The sequence below is a fragment of the Bos grunniens genome, chromosome 23 (assembly GCF_055505025.1).
Source record: "Bos grunniens cultivar Pamir isolate PY7600 chromosome 23, Bosgru_T2T1.0, whole genome shotgun sequence".
NCBI classification, from domain to species: domain Eukaryota; kingdom Metazoa; phylum Chordata; class Mammalia; order Artiodactyla; family Bovidae; genus Bos; species Bos grunniens.
In genome coordinates this window covers 10,523,321-10,541,627 of record NC_141187.1, presented here as the reverse complement: position 1 = coordinate 10,541,627, position 18,307 = coordinate 10,523,321, and the positions used below count along the sequence as shown (strand labels likewise).

The 18,307-nt window shown below is 51.9% G+C and overlaps 1 protein-coding gene and 1 long non-coding RNA gene across 9 annotated transcripts in view; one reads left to right on the top strand and one right to left on the bottom strand.

Annotated features, from left to right (window-relative positions):
• LOC147346637 (uncharacterized) overlaps positions 1-18,307 on the top strand; it is a 118,740-nt gene that overhangs the window by 9,957 nt on the left and 90,476 nt on the right. The window contains exon 3 of one of the 4 annotated variants that reach the window (XR_015153055.1): positions 16,417-16,579. The exons of the other annotated variants lie outside the window; for them this stretch is intronic. This is a non-coding gene — a long non-coding RNA (uncharacterized LOC147346637). The remainder of the gene's footprint in view (positions 1-16,416; positions 16,580-18,307) is intronic. 4 annotated transcript variants of the gene reach the window in all.
• SCUBE3 (signal peptide, CUB domain and EGF like domain containing 3) overlaps positions 883-18,307 on the bottom strand; it is a 36,872-nt gene continuing 19,447 nt past the window's right edge. For 3 of the 5 annotated variants that reach the window (XM_086371269.1, XM_086371266.1, XM_086371270.1), the window contains exons 7-23: positions 17,008-17,055; positions 14,619-14,735; positions 12,785-12,907; positions 12,181-12,297; positions 11,572-11,697; positions 11,171-11,287; positions 10,926-11,030; positions 10,520-10,636; positions 10,045-10,203; positions 9,587-9,802; positions 9,087-9,248; positions 8,712-8,879; positions 8,058-8,219; positions 7,449-7,646; positions 6,863-7,015; positions 6,668-6,747; positions 883-4,982 (exon numbers count right to left, since the gene is read on the bottom strand). In XM_086371269.1, coding sequence (XP_086227395.1) covers positions 4,833-4,982; positions 6,668-6,747; positions 6,863-7,015; positions 7,449-7,646; positions 8,058-8,219; positions 8,712-8,879; positions 9,087-9,248; positions 9,587-9,802; positions 10,045-10,203; positions 10,520-10,636; positions 10,926-11,030; positions 11,171-11,287; positions 11,572-11,697; positions 12,181-12,297; positions 12,785-12,907; positions 14,619-14,735; positions 17,008-17,055 — 2,318 coding nt within the window. In that variant the 3' untranslated portion in view covers positions 883-4,832. The remainder of the gene's footprint in view (positions 4,983-6,667; positions 6,748-6,862; positions 7,016-7,448; positions 7,647-8,057; positions 8,220-8,711; positions 8,880-9,086; positions 9,249-9,586; positions 9,803-10,044; positions 10,204-10,519; positions 10,637-10,925; positions 11,031-11,170; positions 11,288-11,571; positions 11,698-12,180; positions 12,298-12,784; positions 12,908-14,618; positions 14,736-17,007; positions 17,056-18,307) is intronic. The other 2 variants (XM_086371271.1, XM_086371267.1) reach the window with 1 other exon arrangement.

Here is an 18,307-nt window from a genome sequence, read left to right as displayed (position 1 = left end):
AGAGATTAGAGATTACTTTCGGAGAAGGTGATGGCACCCCACTCCAGTACTCTTGCCTGGAAAATCCCATGGACGGAGGAGCCTGGTAGGCTGTAGTCCATGGGGTCACTCAGTCGGACAGGACTGAGCGACTTCACTTTCACTTTTCACCTTCATGCATTGGAGAAGGAAATGGCAACCCACTTCAGTGTTCTTGCCTGGAGAATCCCAGGAACAGGGGAGCCTGGTGGGCTGCCGTCTATGGGGTCACAGAGTCGGACACGACTGAATCGATTTAGCAGCAACAGAGATTACTTTCCCATGACCTATGTACTAATCATTGACCCTGAATGATCTGTACTTCAGAATATTGTTTGTAACCAAGAGTGTACTGCATAAAAAGAAAACCCTGGTGACTCTGTGTTGGTGCTTTGCTAGAAATGGGACATCTAAACTAGGAAGGTGAACCATGGTTAGATTTTTGTTGTTGTTTTTAATGTGGATCATTTTTAAAGTCTTTATTGAATTTGTTACAGTATTGCTTTGTTTTACATTTTGGGTTTTTGGCCCTTAGCTCCCTAACCAGGGATGGAACCTGCACCACCTGCATTGAGAGGTGAAGCCGTAAGCACTAGATAGCTAGGGAAGTCTTATGGTTAGATTTTGGGCCCTGTACTATGATGAGCAATGATACTCCAAATTTCTTGCACTCAGGATAATTCTCGATATTGCTTTTTAAAATAGACAAGCCTTTTCAGATTCTAAAATCATTATGAATAAGAAGGATAAATGAAAAATTGGGGTAAGTCCTGTCTGAAAGCCAGAAGACACATTTTTTTCTTCAAAGCTTTTTTCAGTTCTAGGGTAAACTGTTGAGACAGGAAAAGATGTCAGGCTGAGGCGTTTCATTTAGTATTTTAATAATAATTATAAAAAGGACAATACAAAATCCAAACATTTCTTTTTACAAGTTCAGATACATTTTTTTTCCCCAAGTGCAAAATACTCTATGAACTGCATCATTTATTGTTGTGTAGGAGATGCTTACTATATCGGCAGCAGTGGAAGGTAGATATAAATACAAATATTTTGAGATTTCTTCTGCATTATGCATTAAAAAAAAAAGCCTCCCACATGGTAATGATTATTTTCTGAAACTTAAGTTCAGCTCACACAGAAGAATGTTTTCGGTTTGTCTAAACAGTTATAATTTGTGTTGTCTAGCTAAGCTGATAACAGAACTGGGGGTTATAGTCCCTGTTATCACACATTTTTGTAGAGGGTTCCTAGTCCAAATAATGGCCCAAGGACAGAGTATGCTACCTCTGAGACAAGTAAAATTTAAGGATATCCTTGTGTTGTTTGCTTCCACTTTTCTTTTACAATGCTTAAGAAAGAAGCCAAGCAGGTTAACATTATTTTCTGCTTATGGTCAGTTATACTTTGTCTCTTTTTCTCTAGTTCGAGCCTGTTATATTGAGGTTAAGCAGCAAATACAGAAGTTTCAGCACTCTTATGTTTTCTAACATTTTGAGATACGGCCCCGTAATCTCCAGTCACCTCAAACATGCGTATGGAGAGAACTTCTTAGATATGAAAACTTTCATTAGGGCTAAAGACCAGGGCTATACTACTGAACTTTCAACAATGAATTTGAACCTCCAGCACCTCACACTAATCCAGTCCTGAGGGAGTCAAAGCAGTCACAGCTTGATGTCAGCCTCTGGGAATTTGCAGGCCTGGGAGGGCAGTTCAAGTCCAGGCTCTGGTCAGTTTTCTCCTGACTTTGTTCCTCTAGGTTTTGGGAATGGGCCTGGCCCAAGAATACAAAAAGATGGAGGAAGAGAAGTAAAGAGATTGCCATGTTGCTGAAGTCATAAGTGCCTTTCAGATATGCATCACTTGGTGCTTGGAGCCCTTGCAGGAATGGCTTCCCATTCTGAGACTCAAATCAGGACAGGTTTTGTACTAAGATAAATGAGGCCTCAGTTATGTAGGGTCAATACTGTGACCCTACAAATACCTCTTGGCTTGTTCATGAAGGGTTCCCATTTACACCATCTTCCTACTTCCCTACACTGATTAAAAAAAACCTCTTTTTCTGACCTGTAAAGGCCTAGAGAGTCTTTGAATGTGGACCCCTCAGTCTACTAACTCTTAGTTTAATGCCCCTGGGCCTACAGAAGCAACTTTGCCTGGATTCTTAACTCCCAACTTGGACAACCTAAATTAAAAATCAAATTTGGTGGACATTAGTAGGTCTTCATCGGTCTCCAGGATCTGTCTTGACATTATTTAAGAATCTTGGTGGTCTGTACTTTCCATACTGTGGAAATCATTTGTAAGCCCCAGAAACCATGGAATAAATGGTTAGAGGAAGTGTGTTTCTGTGTATGGGGTGACAGGAAAGGAAAGAAGAGCAAGAAGCCAGGCCCTGAAGGCATGCATTGGGAAGCACTCTGGCTTTGAGAGAGATGCAAAATGGTAGGGAGAGAGGAATCAGAAAGTTATCCTAGCTTCTAGTGGAGAATGAGGATGGTCAGAGTTGGTTAAAGCAATTTTCATGGTATTTCCTGCAAAGTGTGTATCCTTCTACTAAATGACCATTTACCTGCTTGGAAGCAACCACTTTGTATCTCTATAGCAGAGCCTTCTTTGGCCCAGAGAGACAAAGGCAGCCAGATCCTCCACCCCCAGGCCATGGTGTTGGCTAATGGATGTCAGTGGATCTAGCTATGACATTGGTTACCTACTGCCTAAGGTTGGTGAATGGTACTGACTTGGGGCGGGAGTCGGGGTGGGGCAAAGGGGAGCGCTTGCCGGTTCCTTTATTCACTGTTGAGCCTCTTTGAGGAACAATAGCTTGAGATAGTCATTAGAAGTGAGCCATAGGAGTCAACTGTTAGCTTTTGATTGAATAGGGGTACAGCTTTGGGGGAACTAGAAGGAGCAAATGGAAAATAATTTTACAGGCAGCACTGACTGAAGGTGGAGTGTGTGAAGGATCTGGACTTGGACATGGACGTGATTCTTCTTCCTTTTGAAAAGCAGTAGTTGAGGAAGCTAGGCTTGAAGTCAGCTCCAAGAGGAATTGGCAAACAGGGGTAGGCAGAATGGCCAAGGTCAGGCAAACAACTCCATGCCTGGATAACTGTCCTATTCTTGGCTCCCACAGCCTCGTCTCTGGCCTCAGGGCCCTGAGTCAGCCTGTCCCCAGGGGGTTTGTCCTGGTCCTCTTCCTCGTGCACATCAGGGGAAAACTGGATGAGAGCAGGGAAAAGATGGAGGCTTTCCCTACTCGGGGTGGAGGATCGCTAACCAGTTCCATCGGCCTCTACAGTCTTGAGGTCCATGCTGAATCCATGGAGGCATAGGGATGGTGGGGTTGGTTTAGCAAACACAGGTCCCTCTCCTTACTGCTCCACCAAGTCCCCATAGTTACTGTCCTACACATCAGGTCTCTGCTGGTGGAGCAGAGACAGATCAGATGCTCCAGCACTCAAGGCTCATGAGATTCAAAACCTTTTTTCTTCCACTCCAAACATACACTCTTCTCTCTTGGGCAGCTATAAATAGGGTTGTTCTAATTGAAGAGAAAGAAACAAAAACAAAAAACAAGACCAGAAAACAAAAACCCCTCCCTCTAGTCAACATAGAAACTCAAAATGATTGCACTTATTAGATGTGGACAAGGTGGGCAGAAGGCTCGCCAAGTGCACACATTCCTCTTGCTGCCTATGGCCTGGGGCCAGAGGTAGGTGGCTCTGGGCTGGCTACAGAGCGGGGTCCTCTTTGGTGGAGCCCACAAGCCATCCAGGACTGCAAGGGAAAGACAACTCTGGGGGCAAGGCCCAGACTGGCTTTTGGTCAGCAGTCATGTTTCTTTAAGGGCAACACTCAGCATGGGGAGTGGGGCTCCCCCAGGGAGCACTCAGGTGGGAGTAAGGGAATGGCTGGGCCAGGGAAGACAAGTAAGAAAAGGGATTAGTGTTTGAGGCTGGCTTCCAATTGGTCTGTAGTCTAGTCCTTTAAAGGACACATTTTCTTTTTGTTTTCTTTTTTGGGCGATGCTTGAAAACTTGGTTTCTGTCCTGCAGAGAGAGTCTTTGTCTGGGGAGCAACAGCCGCATATTCAACATGGTAATTCCTGCTGCTCTTCTTCATTCAGTTGGTGTCCACTAGCCAGTAGTGTGGGCCTTTTGTAAGCCCTCAGGGATTGGACCCCAGGCAGACATGGGCCAAGAAGGAGAGGAGCTGCACATAGACAGGGAGGTTGGCTATGTGGGCGGTCCAGGGCTCAAACCAGGCGTCCCAGAGGATGAGTGCTGACATTAAGCCTCTAAGTCAAAGGCTTCTTCGGCAGAACCCTGGGCTGTTAGAATATCCCTGGGGGGGCACAGTCAGGGGACATTTTGGCTCCTGATTCGCTAGGCACAACCTCTAACAGCAGAAGCCCCTCCTCCCCTTCCCCCAGTAGACCCACTTCCTCTGTGGGCCTCGAGCACCCTTCCAAGATGACAGGGCCGAGGATATGGGCTGGTGAACTGGGCAGTGTGGCTAGGGAGGGGAGCGGGATACCATCCCTCCACCCCTCGGGAGAACAGAGCCAGCACTGGATGGCTTTTCCAGGAGCATGTAGGAAGTGAGAAAGGACAGAGAAACAGCGAGGCCAAAGGAGACAAGGAAAGGAAGCTAGAGGAACAGAAAGGGAGAGCGCTTAGTCTATATGGAGATTTTTTTTCCTCTCCAAAAAGAGAGATCAGAAGGAGTCCCTCATCTGAGGGAGGGGGCTGCTGGCTCTGAAGGCTAAAGAGTCTGGGGGCTTCAAAACCTGGGTCTTGGGCCTAGGGGCACTATTTGTAGGGCCTTAGGAAGCTGGAAACTTTGGAGCGGAGCAGCTTGATGAAGGATTTTGGCAGCATCTCCTTGTGCTTTTCTGTGTACTTGAAGTAGTTCTGGGGGTGGGCCAACACCTCGAAGAAGGCCTTAATGAGCTTCTTGTCCTGCAGAGGATGGCAAGTGGCAATATCAGCATCAATGTCAGTGGTGGGAAAGAGGACCACTGGCCTCCACCCAGCAGCAGTCCCTCTTGATGCCTAATAGGCACATCCAAAAGTGAACTATGGATCCCCTCCCACCATCTGTTGCTCCTTAGAATTCTACAACTCAAGTCAGTGGCAGCTCCATCTTTCCATTGCTTAGTCTCAGTCTTTGGAGCCATCCTTGACTCCTCTTTCTCACTCACAACCACAGCAAAACCTGTTGATTCTACCTTTAAAATATATATCCGGGGTCCGACCACTTCTCACTATCTCCACAGCTACCACCCTGTCCAAGACCATCATTTCATTTGGCAATGGCCTCCTACCTGTTTGCCATACTGCCACCTACTTTTGTCCTTCTATAGACTGTTCTCCCTCCCTATCCCCAGGAGCAGCAGAATGACTTTTGTTTTTTAATTAGATCATGTCCTTTTTCTATTCTAAAAACTTCTCTGGGTTCTTTATGACTCAGCAAAGCTGAATCCCTGGCATGCCCCATCGATGGGATGTGATCTGTGCCCCGTTGTCTTTCCCGTATCCCCCCTTGATTCTTCCTTGCTTTGCTGAGCCACACTGGCCTCAAGGTTCTTGAACATGCTGTATGACTCCCATGCTCCTGAGTTTGGAATGATCCTCTCTTGATCTTCTAATAGGTAGCCTTTTACCTCATTCAGGTCTCTTCTCAGAGGCCTTTCCTGACCACCTGTCTGAAACAGCAGTATGATGTGTGGAGAGCCTACTGGGTGCCAAGCACTGTGCATTAGGACTCAGCTCTTCCGGCTTTTGGGCTAGTGTTCTTCACATTGCATCAGGAGATTTTTTAAAACAGGAGGTGGAGCTTCCAGCCTCTCATCTCCACTTTAATCAAAATGGTACCTCAACTTTATGCATTGGAGTTCACAGCACATTTGAAATAAGGATTCAGATGCTCTGAAGTTTTTTGAGAAGCATTGCTGCGATATTCTTTGCAGTCAACCAGTTCTAGGAGATTTTTGTCATTGTGTCTCATTTTAATAATAAAAAATTATTTTATTTATCATAAAATAACATTTTTTGCATTGATAGTTTATGAAGGATAATACTGTGACTAGGACTATAGTTTCTTCAGTAAGACATTCTCAAACTGGGATCCATGGACCTGAGTATCCAGACCACCCTTCAATGTTGGAAACATTTCTTTTCCTTTAAAAGAGGTCTCTACTGAATTAACCCTGAGAAACGCTGTACAGGAGCACTGTTTTTCTCTGGGAACTGAGGAGGGAGCTCCCTGCCAGGGAAATCCCCCCAAAAGCATCTTTCTAAACCTTATTTTCCATATATTTCTTGGTGGAAGAGGCAGAGGACATTTCATCTCATCTTCCTGTTCTCTTCCCCCAGAGTGTAAGATAGTATGGCTGACGCTGCAGTCAGATGGGTCTGGGCTCAAATTCCAGCTTTACCCCTGGGGCGCGGTCTATAATTCTCTGTGCCTGAGCTTTCTCATCGGTAAAGATGAAAGGCTTTTTGTTAGGAATGATGAAAGTACCTACTCCATAGGCCTGTTGTGTATATCAAAGAGAATATTCAAGTAAGCACTTAGCATATTGCCTGCCCATTGTTACATGCTCATTAAACACTGGCTGTCATTATTGTTAATATTCACTTGCCTTTAAAATTTCCTGGTGGTTTTCAGATGCATAGAGCCGGCCATCTCGAACAATGTCTTCTACCAGCTGCTCGTAGTCCTCTGCAAAGTCCATGAAGGGGAGGAGCCCATGCGTGAGAACTCTTGCTCCTCCCTTTGAGATTCCGGAACCTCCCCTTCCTCACCCACCTCCCTGGCTCTTCCTGCCTTTGCTCACCATCGTAGGTAACATAGGGGATCTGGAAGCCACGGGCACTGTTGGCTTCACTTGTCTTGAAGTTGATCCAGAGCTTCCTGGAGCGGGCTGTGAAGGCGATGGGGCGCTCGTAGGTCTGGCAGGTCTCATAGGTGGTAATGGAGGATGGGGAGGCTGGGAAGGTAAGCAGCAGGTCAGGAGAGAGCCAGGCAAGCTCCCCAAGTCCTCCTAGAGCGAGGACTCAGGCTGACAGAGGCCCTCCCTCATATGCGTAGCTCCCCCAGCCCCCTCCTTACACCCATACACATAGCCTTTCTCACGGCCCTCGGCATGTTCTTTGACACCCAGGCACTCACACAGTGTGAAAAGTTTAACATTTAAATGAATGGAGCTGTAAAAATTCTAGAATAGGAAAGTAACACATGTAACACTATTGAAATTCTACTTCAAAGCTGGCTTTCTTAACTCTGCCCTCCATTGGACATGTAGCATTCATTGCTATTTTCCTTTGCTTCCAAGGCCTTACTCATCATGGCCCCAATTCTTCCACCACCAATTTTCTCTCTCTCTCTCCCCCCTTCCCTGGCCCAGCTCTTCAGCCACCCACAGTTCTTTCTCATGACGAGGACGTCCCCACACTCATCCTCAGATGGCAGGAAGATCTCGGGTACCACGATAAGAATCTTGCGCTTGGGTGGGGGGTTGATGTTCCACACGCACTCCACACCAGCTGGGTAGTTGCCTGGGTAGTTGGGGGACTCGATATAGCCAGTGAACTCACCCAGCTCCCCACCACACTGGCGATCTGTAGCCAAGCCCAGTGGACAAAGCAAGAAAGAAAAGGGAAGTCAGTGGGTAAACAGGTTGGGGAAATTGAAGAGTTCTGAAGTGGAATTCAGACACATGGAGTTCGTCATCTCCTCCAAGTTCTGGGTTCCCCTTTCCTTCCTGCCCTTTTAATACCTTCTTGCCTCACTTTACCTGTCCGTACCTCCCTCCCCTTCCCCTGCAGGGAGAGGGCACTTCAGGGCCCAGCCCAACAACAGGCCTTGAGTGTAGGTGGGCTGGGAAGAGAGGGAGGGTGGGACTTGCCTGCCTAGCCAACCCCCAGCCCTGCTCCCTGTGGTTCACTACCTTGCCCACCTCCCACCTCTTCCCATGCCCACTGCTCCCAGGCCTCTCCGCCCCATTTTCCATAGCCTGGCCTGCCACATACTCTTGCACTGGGTCACACTGGTAGAGCCATCAAAGTCAGTGCTTGTGTTTCCTGGACAGCGGGTGCAGAAGTTCTGACGGAAGTCAGGCTGATAGGAGCCCATGGCACAGCGGATACAGCGGTGGATGCTGGTGTTGTAGTAGTGCCCAGGGGAGCACTGGACTGCAGGCAGGGGGGAGGAGCAGGGGTTAAGATGGCAGGCCAGAAGGAATTCTGGGGCAGGGACACGTTCATCACAGAGAGTAAACAAAAGACACCAGAGTTCCTTCTGGAGTCCCAGCCTTTCCTAGTCACTCCAGAATTTAGGCCCAGGAGGACACAAACTAGCCAGCGCGGTTGGTCAGTGTCAGCCTGTTCTCTCGGGCACTGAGCACCTGCAGAGAAACTCGTTTGCAGCTTTGAGGAGAGGTGGCGCCACTCCCAAAGCAGAGGGCTAAGTGGAGCTGTTACTCTTTCCCCAGTTCCTAGGCTTAGGACTGCTGGAGGGCCAGGATGCGTCCTGTGAGTAGGATGGTGGGGTTGGTCATGCAGCTGGGCCTTTAGTGGTTTGGGGAAGATGGTAGGGCAGCATACTTGGGTCTACTCTGGGGACCTGGAGAGAGTGTGGGAGGTAGTTGGGGCTGGGGATCCTACCAGGATGAGCAGCCCACTCACCTTTGGTGTCACAGTCTTGGAAGGAGATGGCTCCCTCATGCTTAGTGGTGAGGCCCCCACCGCATGGGAAGCACAGGGTCCGTCCTGCTTCAGGTTGGTAGGTGCCACGTGGGCACGGCTGGCAGGGCTTGAACCCATCTGCAGAGTGTTGGCCAGGTGAGCACTGACCTGCAATGAGCCAAGGGCCCAACTCTGATGGGGGTGGTCCTGGTTATCCCCACAGGGTCACCCAGTCTCAGAGGACAGAGGCACACACAAATAGGATGTTGACGAGGAGAGTGGCCTGGAGCCTGGGCCTGCCCTTGGGAAGTCCCATGCCCATGGGCGTCCCAGTGCCCACCCTACCCCACTCTGTATTGTTTGTTCCCCTGGCACCTGCACATGTGGTGACGTTGGTGGCTCCAAGAGGCCCGTGGGCATCACTCCCAGGGCAAAGGTCGCAGGAAAGCTGCCCTTCTCTCTCCTGGAAGGTGCCCGCTGGGCATGGCACACACTGCTCCGTCTGGCCGTGGTAATACGTTCCCTGCGGGCAGCTGACTGAGGGAGAGTCGGCCGCGCTAGCCACCCACCCCCACCTATTTCCCACCACCCGGGTCTGGGGCTCCCCTTCCCTCTCCCCCAGATTCAAGGAGAACCTCTTGGTCTGGGATCAGACAGAATCCTGCTGGGGAGGCTCAGGGGCCAAAGCCATGTGCAGGAGGGTTGGTAGCTCCACATGATGGCCCTCTAGATCTCAGTCTGGGACCAAGGAGGGGAAGATGATGGGCAGAAGGGTCTTGGCTGCCTCACACCTTGAGAGATGTAAAGTGTCCTGCTCTGAACCAGACCCAAGCTGAGCCTTCCCTACTCCCCTGCTCCCCAGCAAGCTCCCTTACCACACTTGGCCCCAGAGCGGTGCTGCCCAGGCCTACAGGCCTCCACTGGTTCAACTCGCTCCCCAGCTACTGGGCCTGGCTTGTGGGCCAACTCATAATCGAGGCCTGCCAGGCGCAGTAGGAAGCGGTCCTGGTTGATGGACTTTCTAAGCATCTTCAGGGATCCTTTTAGCCGCCGTTCCATCCGCTGTCGGAGGCAGGGCAGCCCACAGCCAGCTGGTGATGGATGGTGTTATGAGTTGGAGAAGAAAGAGAAAGAGTGGTTGTGAGCAGGAGGGCGAGACAGCAAAGCGAGGAGCTAGGAGGGGCTTGGGGAGAGGGACCGGTCCTTGACTTAGCTTTAGGCAGGCTCTGCCCTTTGACAGGCTCTGCCCTTTCCCTTTGCTGCCGAGACCTGCTGTTTGCCCACCTTTGCCCTCCCCTTTCCATCCTCCTCCCAACGGTGTCCCCAGTCCCACCTGTGGTCTCTTCGGCCCTGACTTCTGCCTCCAGTTCCAGAGTGAGCCGAGTGACTTCCTTGCCTGGAGGGGTCCGGGCCCGCCGGCCCTTGCCCTTCCGAGAGGAGTCACATTTGAGGTGGATGAAGGTGACCTGGCAGTCAGAGCAGGGGGCGCCACCTAGGGAAGAGGCCTAGTCAACCTCAGGGGTACCCCCTGGAGACAGTGTTCTCACTCCTGGCTTTCATTTTTCCATCCCAACCCAGACAGATCTGACCAGATCTTTGACTGTCCTTTTAGTCTAGGATAGTTATTAGTTTGTGGGGAACATCCTAGGACTTCCTTGGACCCTACGCCTGCAACCACTTCTTCCCCTGCTCTGTCCAGAATTCAGAGTGTCAGCGGGTTTTTGGAGCTCTCACTAAGCTGAGGAGTTGAGGGGTGGGAAGGGTTTGGTGGCCAGATAACCCACTGGAGTAGGGTCCCCAGTCCAGACCTGGCCCCGTGATTCTACTGGTCTCTTCCGTTTTGCCTTTGTTTCGCAGGTGCAAATGGCACTTGGCGTCTTTGATCTTGAAGGAAGCCCGCTGTTTAACCGTCAGCACTGCAGCCTCTAGAGGGATGGCAGAAGCTCAGCATAGCCTGGGGGCCCCGTGAGGGTGGGGGAGGCTATAGAGGGTATTGGGAAGCTGGGGCCGGGGTCTTGGCTGGAGGAGAGGGGTTACTAAAGCCAAGAGCATCAGATGTCAAGGGCAGAGGGAGCAAGGCAGCAGGGCTAGACAAATACAGAGTACAGAAGGGGATCCAGGAAAAAGTGAGGCCAGGAGGATTAATAAGGAAGGGAAACTGGGGTTAATAAGCCAGAGAATAGCTTGAGACAAGGCATCTGGGCTGGTGCTCACCATGGCAGTGGTTGGAGTTCGTGCTGTTCCCGGCATGGCTAGCTCGGGCTGGAGCAGCCCTGGGGCTGGGGATGCCACAGCTCACGGTGAAGCCATTCTCAGACTCTGAGAGAAGGGGGCTGTCACCACTCTGACCTGCCCCCTGCCCCTCACTGGCTGACGGAACCCAAGGGGAGCAGAGGAGCTGCCTAAACAGCCAGTCTTCCTCCCTGCCAGCCAGCCCTCCAGCAACCTCCTCTATGTACCTGGCAAAAACCGGGCCCGGGATGGGCAGGTCAGGGCACAGGTGTCCTTCTTCCCAGACCGGTTGCAGCTGAGCATGGCTTTTGAGGCACCAGGACTACTCTGACACTTCACTGGCTCTAGGAAGGGGAGAGAAGCCTGAGGAAGAGAGGCTCTTCCTCTCTTACCCGCTCTAGCCTGTCAGTCAGGTGTGTAATTGGAGGAAGAGAATGAGCTACATGCAGAATTGCAGTTGTACATGGAAATGGACGAAGGAGTTATTTACCAGGAACTCCATGTCTCAAACGGCTACATTCTCTATCCCCTAATCCTTCATACCCTAACTCCACGATTTCCAGGACCCCAGCGACCCCCTTCCCTGAAATTGCAGTGCAAGCTTCCGCCAGCAGAGGGCGCCGCCCACCTGTGCAGTCTTTCCCGTTCCAGTGCAGCCGGCCCTGGCCTGCGGGGCAGGTACACTGGTAGCTGCCAGGAGTGTTGACGCAGCCAAAGCGGCAGCCTCCCCGGTTGATGCTGCACTCATCCACATCTGGGGGAAGGAGGCGGGAGACACAGACAAACAATGGGGGGAGCAGGAGCCAGGACGTGCGCAGTGAGTGGGGGGCCTTTCGTTAGAGTTCCAGGTACCCTAAGATGATTCCCAGTCTGAGAAGAGTTCAAACCTAAGACCTTCTTCCCTGGTCTCTGTTCTCAGTCCAAAGAAGGATTAAGAAGGGGCCAAGCTAACAAAGTTTTTAAAGCTTTCCATGCCTACCTAGCAGAGGAGTTGTAATCTGGGGGCTGAGGATGGGAGTCAAGGGACAGTGATGGGGATGGGAGATAGAAATTTTGGAAACAGGATGCTGTTCCCTGATACCCCAGTGTCTCCACTGTCTTCACTTCTCCCATTTCCTCATGATGGATGTAGGCATGGCACATGCACCTGGGGACCGCCACAGACGCAAGCCACCTCGGGTGTGTTCAGCTGAAAGGCGAGGAGGTGAGGGGCTGAGGGTCAAAGGTGCCAGCTTACCCCCACAGTGGGTGACGCCATACAGGAGGTAGCCATGACGGCAGAGGCACTGGAAGCTCCCTGGCGTGTTCACACAGATGTGGTCACAGGTCCGATCAAAGGAACACTCATCTATATCTGGAAGAGCAAGGTTTCAAGCCACTGCATCTGTCTTGGGGCCACTTGACCCTGTGATTCCTACTCAGGTGAAGGGCCCCAGGGAGGGGCCTTGGCTCTCTTCCTCAAACTGAAGAGTTCCTACCTCTGGCCCAGCCCTAAGATCAGTGACTCAGCAATGCCTACCCACTCCCCTAGGCCCCTCCACTTGGAGCCTTTGAAGTCAGGAACTTTGAGATCTGTGCCTGTGGATTAGGGCCACCATGTGTGGTTAGGCTGGTCGGATCCTGCCAAGGATGTGAACTGGGGTGAAATCCACTCTCCCTCCTTGTCGAGCCATGTGCCCCAGAAGGGCTGGTTTGCCAAGAGGAAGGAGCATGTTTGCTAGGTCACAGCATGACACTGCCTGTGGAGTCTCCCCTCTCAGACTCTGGCCCTCTGGCCTCTTTGAAGCTCTCCTACTCTAGAAACTCTCCAGAGGCTTCTCCCTTGGCCCAGGTCTGCTCACCCTGGCAGTTCCTCTCGTTGATGAGAAGCTTATAGCCCTTCTTGCAGCTGCATTCGAAGCTGCCCACTGTGTTGCGGCAAATGTGGTCACAGCCCCCGTTGTTCAAGCGGCACTCATCTATGTCTGGGGAAGCAGGACAAAACAGAACCAAAGGTAATACTGAAGACTAGCGACAAATGAGGAGACAAGACCCTCCCTCCCTCACAGAGATGGGAACATCAAGGAGAGCCCTGGGTCTGCCTCTGCTGACTCTTTTTTTTCTCTCCCATCTCTGTTTCTTCCCTCTTCAGGATATCTGTGGCCATTAGTTAACACCTTGTTTCTTGGGTCTGAGTCCTCTTAAAACAGGAGAGATGGGAACCAGTGTCAGACCCTCAGGGAGTGGCCTAGAAGTAGGTGGGCATCTGACCTACAGGGCTAGTCTCTGCCCCTCATTCTGCCACTGATGGCCCCTCTCCAAAAACGCTGGTAGACAGGATTTATCCCTTTCCTGTCTGTCGTAAGAGCCTTCGGGGGTGGGGGCGGCAAAGAAGTGGAGACCCAAAGGGGTAGCGCATCAGAGAGGAGGAGCTGGAAGAGAGGCCAGGCGGGAGGACCTCCAGGAAAGCCAGTGAGGCAGGGGAGCTGCTGGGGGAGGGTGGGGGCCAGGCAGGGGGCTGGACTGGGGAGGTCTGGAGAGACTCAGGCCCAAGGCAGCTTTCAGCACTGGGAAGGGAAGGGAAGGAGGGGGCGCGTGAGTGGCTTCCTTCCTGAGGTCAAGTTCCCCAAGCTGGTGGCAGACAGGACCCAGGCTACTCACCCTGACTTGGGGGAAGGGGCAGAGAGGGCAGTCTTGCACTTTACTCTCAGCATACCTGTCAGCAGTCCTTCCTAGCAGCAAACTTCTCAACTCTGGCTGTCTGACCTGCTGCCCCAGCCACAAACACCCCCGCCCCAGCCCGGCCCCAGCCTCCTCCCTGGTCTGTTTGCCAGCTGCTGGGCCGAGAGGCACAAAGAGCACACCCGGCCTTGCTCCAGTCCCTCCACCTTGTGACCGAGGGACACAGACCTGATGAATCGTATTTTCAGTAGGGCCACCCTCCCGTTTTCCTCCCCTGTTGTGCCTTTCCCCTAAAGCGGGCTCATCAAAAGGAAAGGGAAACAGAATGGACAGTGTGGGAAATTCTATCATAATAGTAGCTAACACATTGTTACCGTTTGCCAGGCACTGTCCTAAGACTTTACATATAGTTGATGGTTGAAATGTAACTCGTTTAATCCTTGTAGCATTTCTGTGAGGCACTGAACCTTTACTGTGGTGAAACTGAGGCACAGAGATACTAAAGAGCTAGCCCAGGATCACAGAGCTAATAAGAGGCCGAGCTGGAATCTGGAGCCAGGGAGCCAGGCTCTAGTGTCAGTGCTCCTACCTGTTCCCCTAATCTCCCTCTGATCAGGAGAGCCTTTCCACGGGGAAGGTCTGGGGACTGTGGGCTAAGAAGGAACACACTTGTCACCTTGTGCATACATAATCAGGGCGCAAACACCCTTCTAGACTCAGGAACAAACGTGAACAGCATGTTCATTAACCAAGAGGGTTAGGGACCTGCAGGGAGAAGAGGAACAAGAGGAAGGAAAACAAAGCGGGGCAGGGGCACTAAGGAACTGGCTGGACTTTGGTGCCCCTTGGACTGAGATGGGGAAGGCGGACAGGAGACAAGCCTTCGTCACAGCCTCAGTTCTTTAGAGTCAGGATAACTTGCGGGGGTTGAGGAGGTCCCACAATGAGGTACCCTGTCTCTGGTCGCAGTCTTAGCTCCTTATCTTTACACTCCTGTCCTCTGAAAACCCTTACCTTTGCAGGTCTTCCTGTCTGGCTGCAGCATGAAGCCCACAGGGCAGCTGCAGTGGACGCCCGTCGCTGCATCGTGGCACTTGCTGTCGCAGCCCCCGTTGTTGACAGCACAGGTCTCTGTTTAGGAGGGAGGTGGGGGATGGTCACCTGGCTATCGGCATGGAGGAGTCCCAGAGCAGAGGGCAGAGGAGGGGCGCAGAGGCCCAAGAGGAGGCCCCGGCTGCCTCCCTGTGCTGCGGAAGGAGCATCAAGTGGAGGCTCCCAGCCCCCTTCCTCCCTTCGCTCCCAGCCCCCAGCCCCTCACAAGAGCAGCCAAGCAGTCCACTTCCCTGCCCCCTACTTGATTGAAACAAGGTGGACAGCGGTGAGGCAGGTACAAGCCAGAGCTGTCAGGCAGGAATGTGCTGAGGGCGGAGGAGGCGGAGAGGGGAGGGTGCAGGGAGGGAAAGCTACGTAAGGGTGGTGCTCACTGCCAGGGAACAGGAAGGGGCTACAGGAGTTTCCTCCTCTTTCCCCCCACTGTCTCGTTGGCGGGTGGGGTCACGGTGGGACAGTCTTGAGGAGAGTGAGCCTGGTGATTCCTAAGACAGCTGAGAGATGACCATCAATTCATCTTCCCCTTCCTCTCTGCTCAGCTAGCTTAAGAAAGATCCCAGAGGAGACAGCTCCTACTCCATCATTCCCCAGCCCCTTCCTGGCTACCTCCAACTCCTCCTGAGTCCTCTTAGTTCCAGATAGAGATAAGCTGGCTGTTGTTATTTTACTTTCCTAATGGGGAGATACTGTCTAGGCAAGGGGAAGGGGCAAAAGGAGAAGAAGCCAGAGGGGAAGGAAGGACATAAGAAAGTAAGTGAGAGAGTTAGAGAAGCTCAGAGCCTCTCTTCTGTTGCTCCCCTCTTGACTGAAGCTTTCCCTTTGCTGAGAGGTTAGAGTTGGGGGGAATATAGATGGGCCACACTTCCTATTTTCTGAATTCAGAGCAGGAGAAAAATAGGTTTAAACTACAGCTCAGGAGAGTGAGATGAGCCCAGGAAAAAAACAAAACAAAACATCAGCTCAAAAAGTGCAAGGCCCTGACACAGGGGCTGTGAGGGAGGTGTGGGCCATCCTTGGGGGTGGGGGGTGGCGCGGGCTTAGAATTCTCCCATTAGAGAGATAAGAGGCTTCTGCTGTGGAAGAGAGAAGAGAGGATCTCAGAATCAAGAGAACTGAGTGAGAAAAGCACTGGAGAGCGTTGTCATTTCGAATCTCTGACTCCTGAAACTCAGGCCCAACCCACGTCACTGAGAAGAGCAAAGCAAGGGCTCAGAAAAAGCCCACCTCTATCCCCGGTGGTAGATGCCCTGGTCCCAGTGGGATCTCCTGTGTGCCACTCCCACCTCAGTCTCCTTAGGTTTCCAAGACCATGGGAGGAACCTGGGAGGGAACCCTGACTTCAGGTTCCAAGCCCAGCCACCCCTACAAGAGTGTTCTTAGCATTAAAGCCCTCTAAGCCCTGGAGCAGGGAGAGGGGAACAGAGATCCTGTACCAAGTCGAGTCAATTCTGGGGGGTCCCCGGTGGGGAGCAGATCATCCCAGGCTGGACAGGAAGCTGGGCAAACCTGCCCGCCACCCCAGGGTAGAGCTCTCCAGAGTGGCCTCTCTGGCTGCCTCAAACCTTTGTTCCTCAGGTTGTGCATTAAAATCATGGTTTAATCTGTGCTTGTTTTGTGTCAGGCACTTAGCAGACGCTCCAGTGCGCTATCTCCATCATCGCAGGAACACTAAGAGAGGACTCTCATTCTCCCTCTTTTGTAGACGAGTAAGCTGAGGACCAGAGAGGAAAGGAGCTTGCTTAAGGAGGCACACTTAGAAGGTGGCAGAGCCAGGACTCAAGCTCTGTCTGAACTCAAATGTCGTGCACTGAACCGTTATGGTGGGAGAGAAGGATGAGAGGTGCTGGGCCTGTGAGCTAACACGGGTAAGAACCCAAGAAAGAGATCCTAAGGAGGGGATGGCGCCTAACGCTACCCCACCCTGATCTCGGGTGGCACTGTGGGCATGCTGGCTACATGGAGCTGGCGCAGTCTTCTTGTGTAGAAGGAGGGTGGGGGCAGAGAGTTGGGAAGTGGGGAGGTGTTAGAAGCTGGGTGAGGAAGAAGGTGGGACAAAGGAACGTGAGAGGAAGGAGAGGAGAATGGCCGTATCACAGAAAGGAAACCAACACGAAGGCTTCTGGGCCAGCTCTTGGGGACCCAGGTTGCTGTCACTCGATGGGCCCAGCGCTCAGGCTGCCGGGGAGCCCAGTCAGGCTGGGCCCAATGGGCATGCGGTTAGTGGGAGCCCCAGCGGGTTAGCCCTTCCCCTAGCAAGCCAGTGAGAGCAAGCGGAGAGAGCAGACATATTTACCATTAGAAACGGCCTGAGGGGGGACGTGCTGCTCTAGCCGCCTTTCCCCTGTTTGACATTGTAAAAAAGCTGTTTAGATGCTGGGCAGAGCTACTGTGGCCCTCTGCGCCCCAACCCCCTCCCACCCTCCTCCTCCGCCCTGCAGGCCCAAACCACTGGCCCCGAATGATGAGCTCTGAGACTCCTACACTTCATTCCCCAGCCTCGCCCTGCCTGGTACCCTCAAAGAAGCCAGGCTCCCACCAAGCAACTGGTGGGAAACGGAGTCTCAGGGAGGGGCAGTCATGGTCCCGGTACTACACAGCATGCCAGAAGCAGAGCTGGGATGCAACCTCAAGTCTTACAAGCTGCCGAATCCCAAATCCCAGAGGGCGCCCACCCTTACTGCTAAACTACTGCCCTCTCAGTCTCCCCACTAAATCTGAACGTCCTGATGGCCTCAAATGATGGCATTTCCTCCTACCAGGGCTGGGGAGAAAAATAAGATACAGGTCAAGGTAAAATAAGTTCTTCTGGAGAAGAGGGAGAGGAACTTGAAAAAGACATAGAACCTTAGAACAGCCTTATTTGCTCTCTTCTGCCTCACTTGGCCATGGCCCAGAGGGTGGATGGGTTTTGCATTATAGCAGAGCTCAAGCTTAATGGGAGTATGTTCAAAGCAGCCATGCCCGGGACTATCTAAACAGAGAGAACATCAGAGAGGGACCGGCCTCCCATCCACGGCCCCGTCGTGACACATGCAGCTTTTTTGGGGGGCTGCATGCAGTTTCTTCTGGGAGTCTCTAAGGGTGTGTAAGCGCGTCCAGAGCATCGCAGGAGGTTTGAAAGCAGAAGAATTAGACTTAGGAGGGAAAAAATGAATGGAGCTGGAACAAACCAGCCTCAAGAAGGCAACATGAGGACCCGAAAATGTTCCAAGATTTAAGAGAGTTAGTTTAGAGGGAAACATGTAGCAAGAGAGAGTTTAAGGAACTTTGGAACTGTGTGTGCAAGTCTCTGGAGCAGGTACCTGAGGGAGGCCTTGAAGAGCCCCACCTGCTCAGTCCTTGTGTCTGGGGGAAAGGAGTGCTCTCTGCAGAGACAGAGGGGTTTCTAGAGTGAGTTGGAAGACAGTCTGGTTCTGAAACAGAATGTCTTGTCTCTGATAAACACACCAAATGACTGTGTTCACACCTTCCCATCCCTAGCATGTTGCAGCCCATGAGATGAATGGCCATTCATAAACACCCATGCCCACAGGACAAGCTTGCCTCTGCCCGGCCCAAGACACAGCCTTTCCCCTGCCCAGACTCTCTACTTT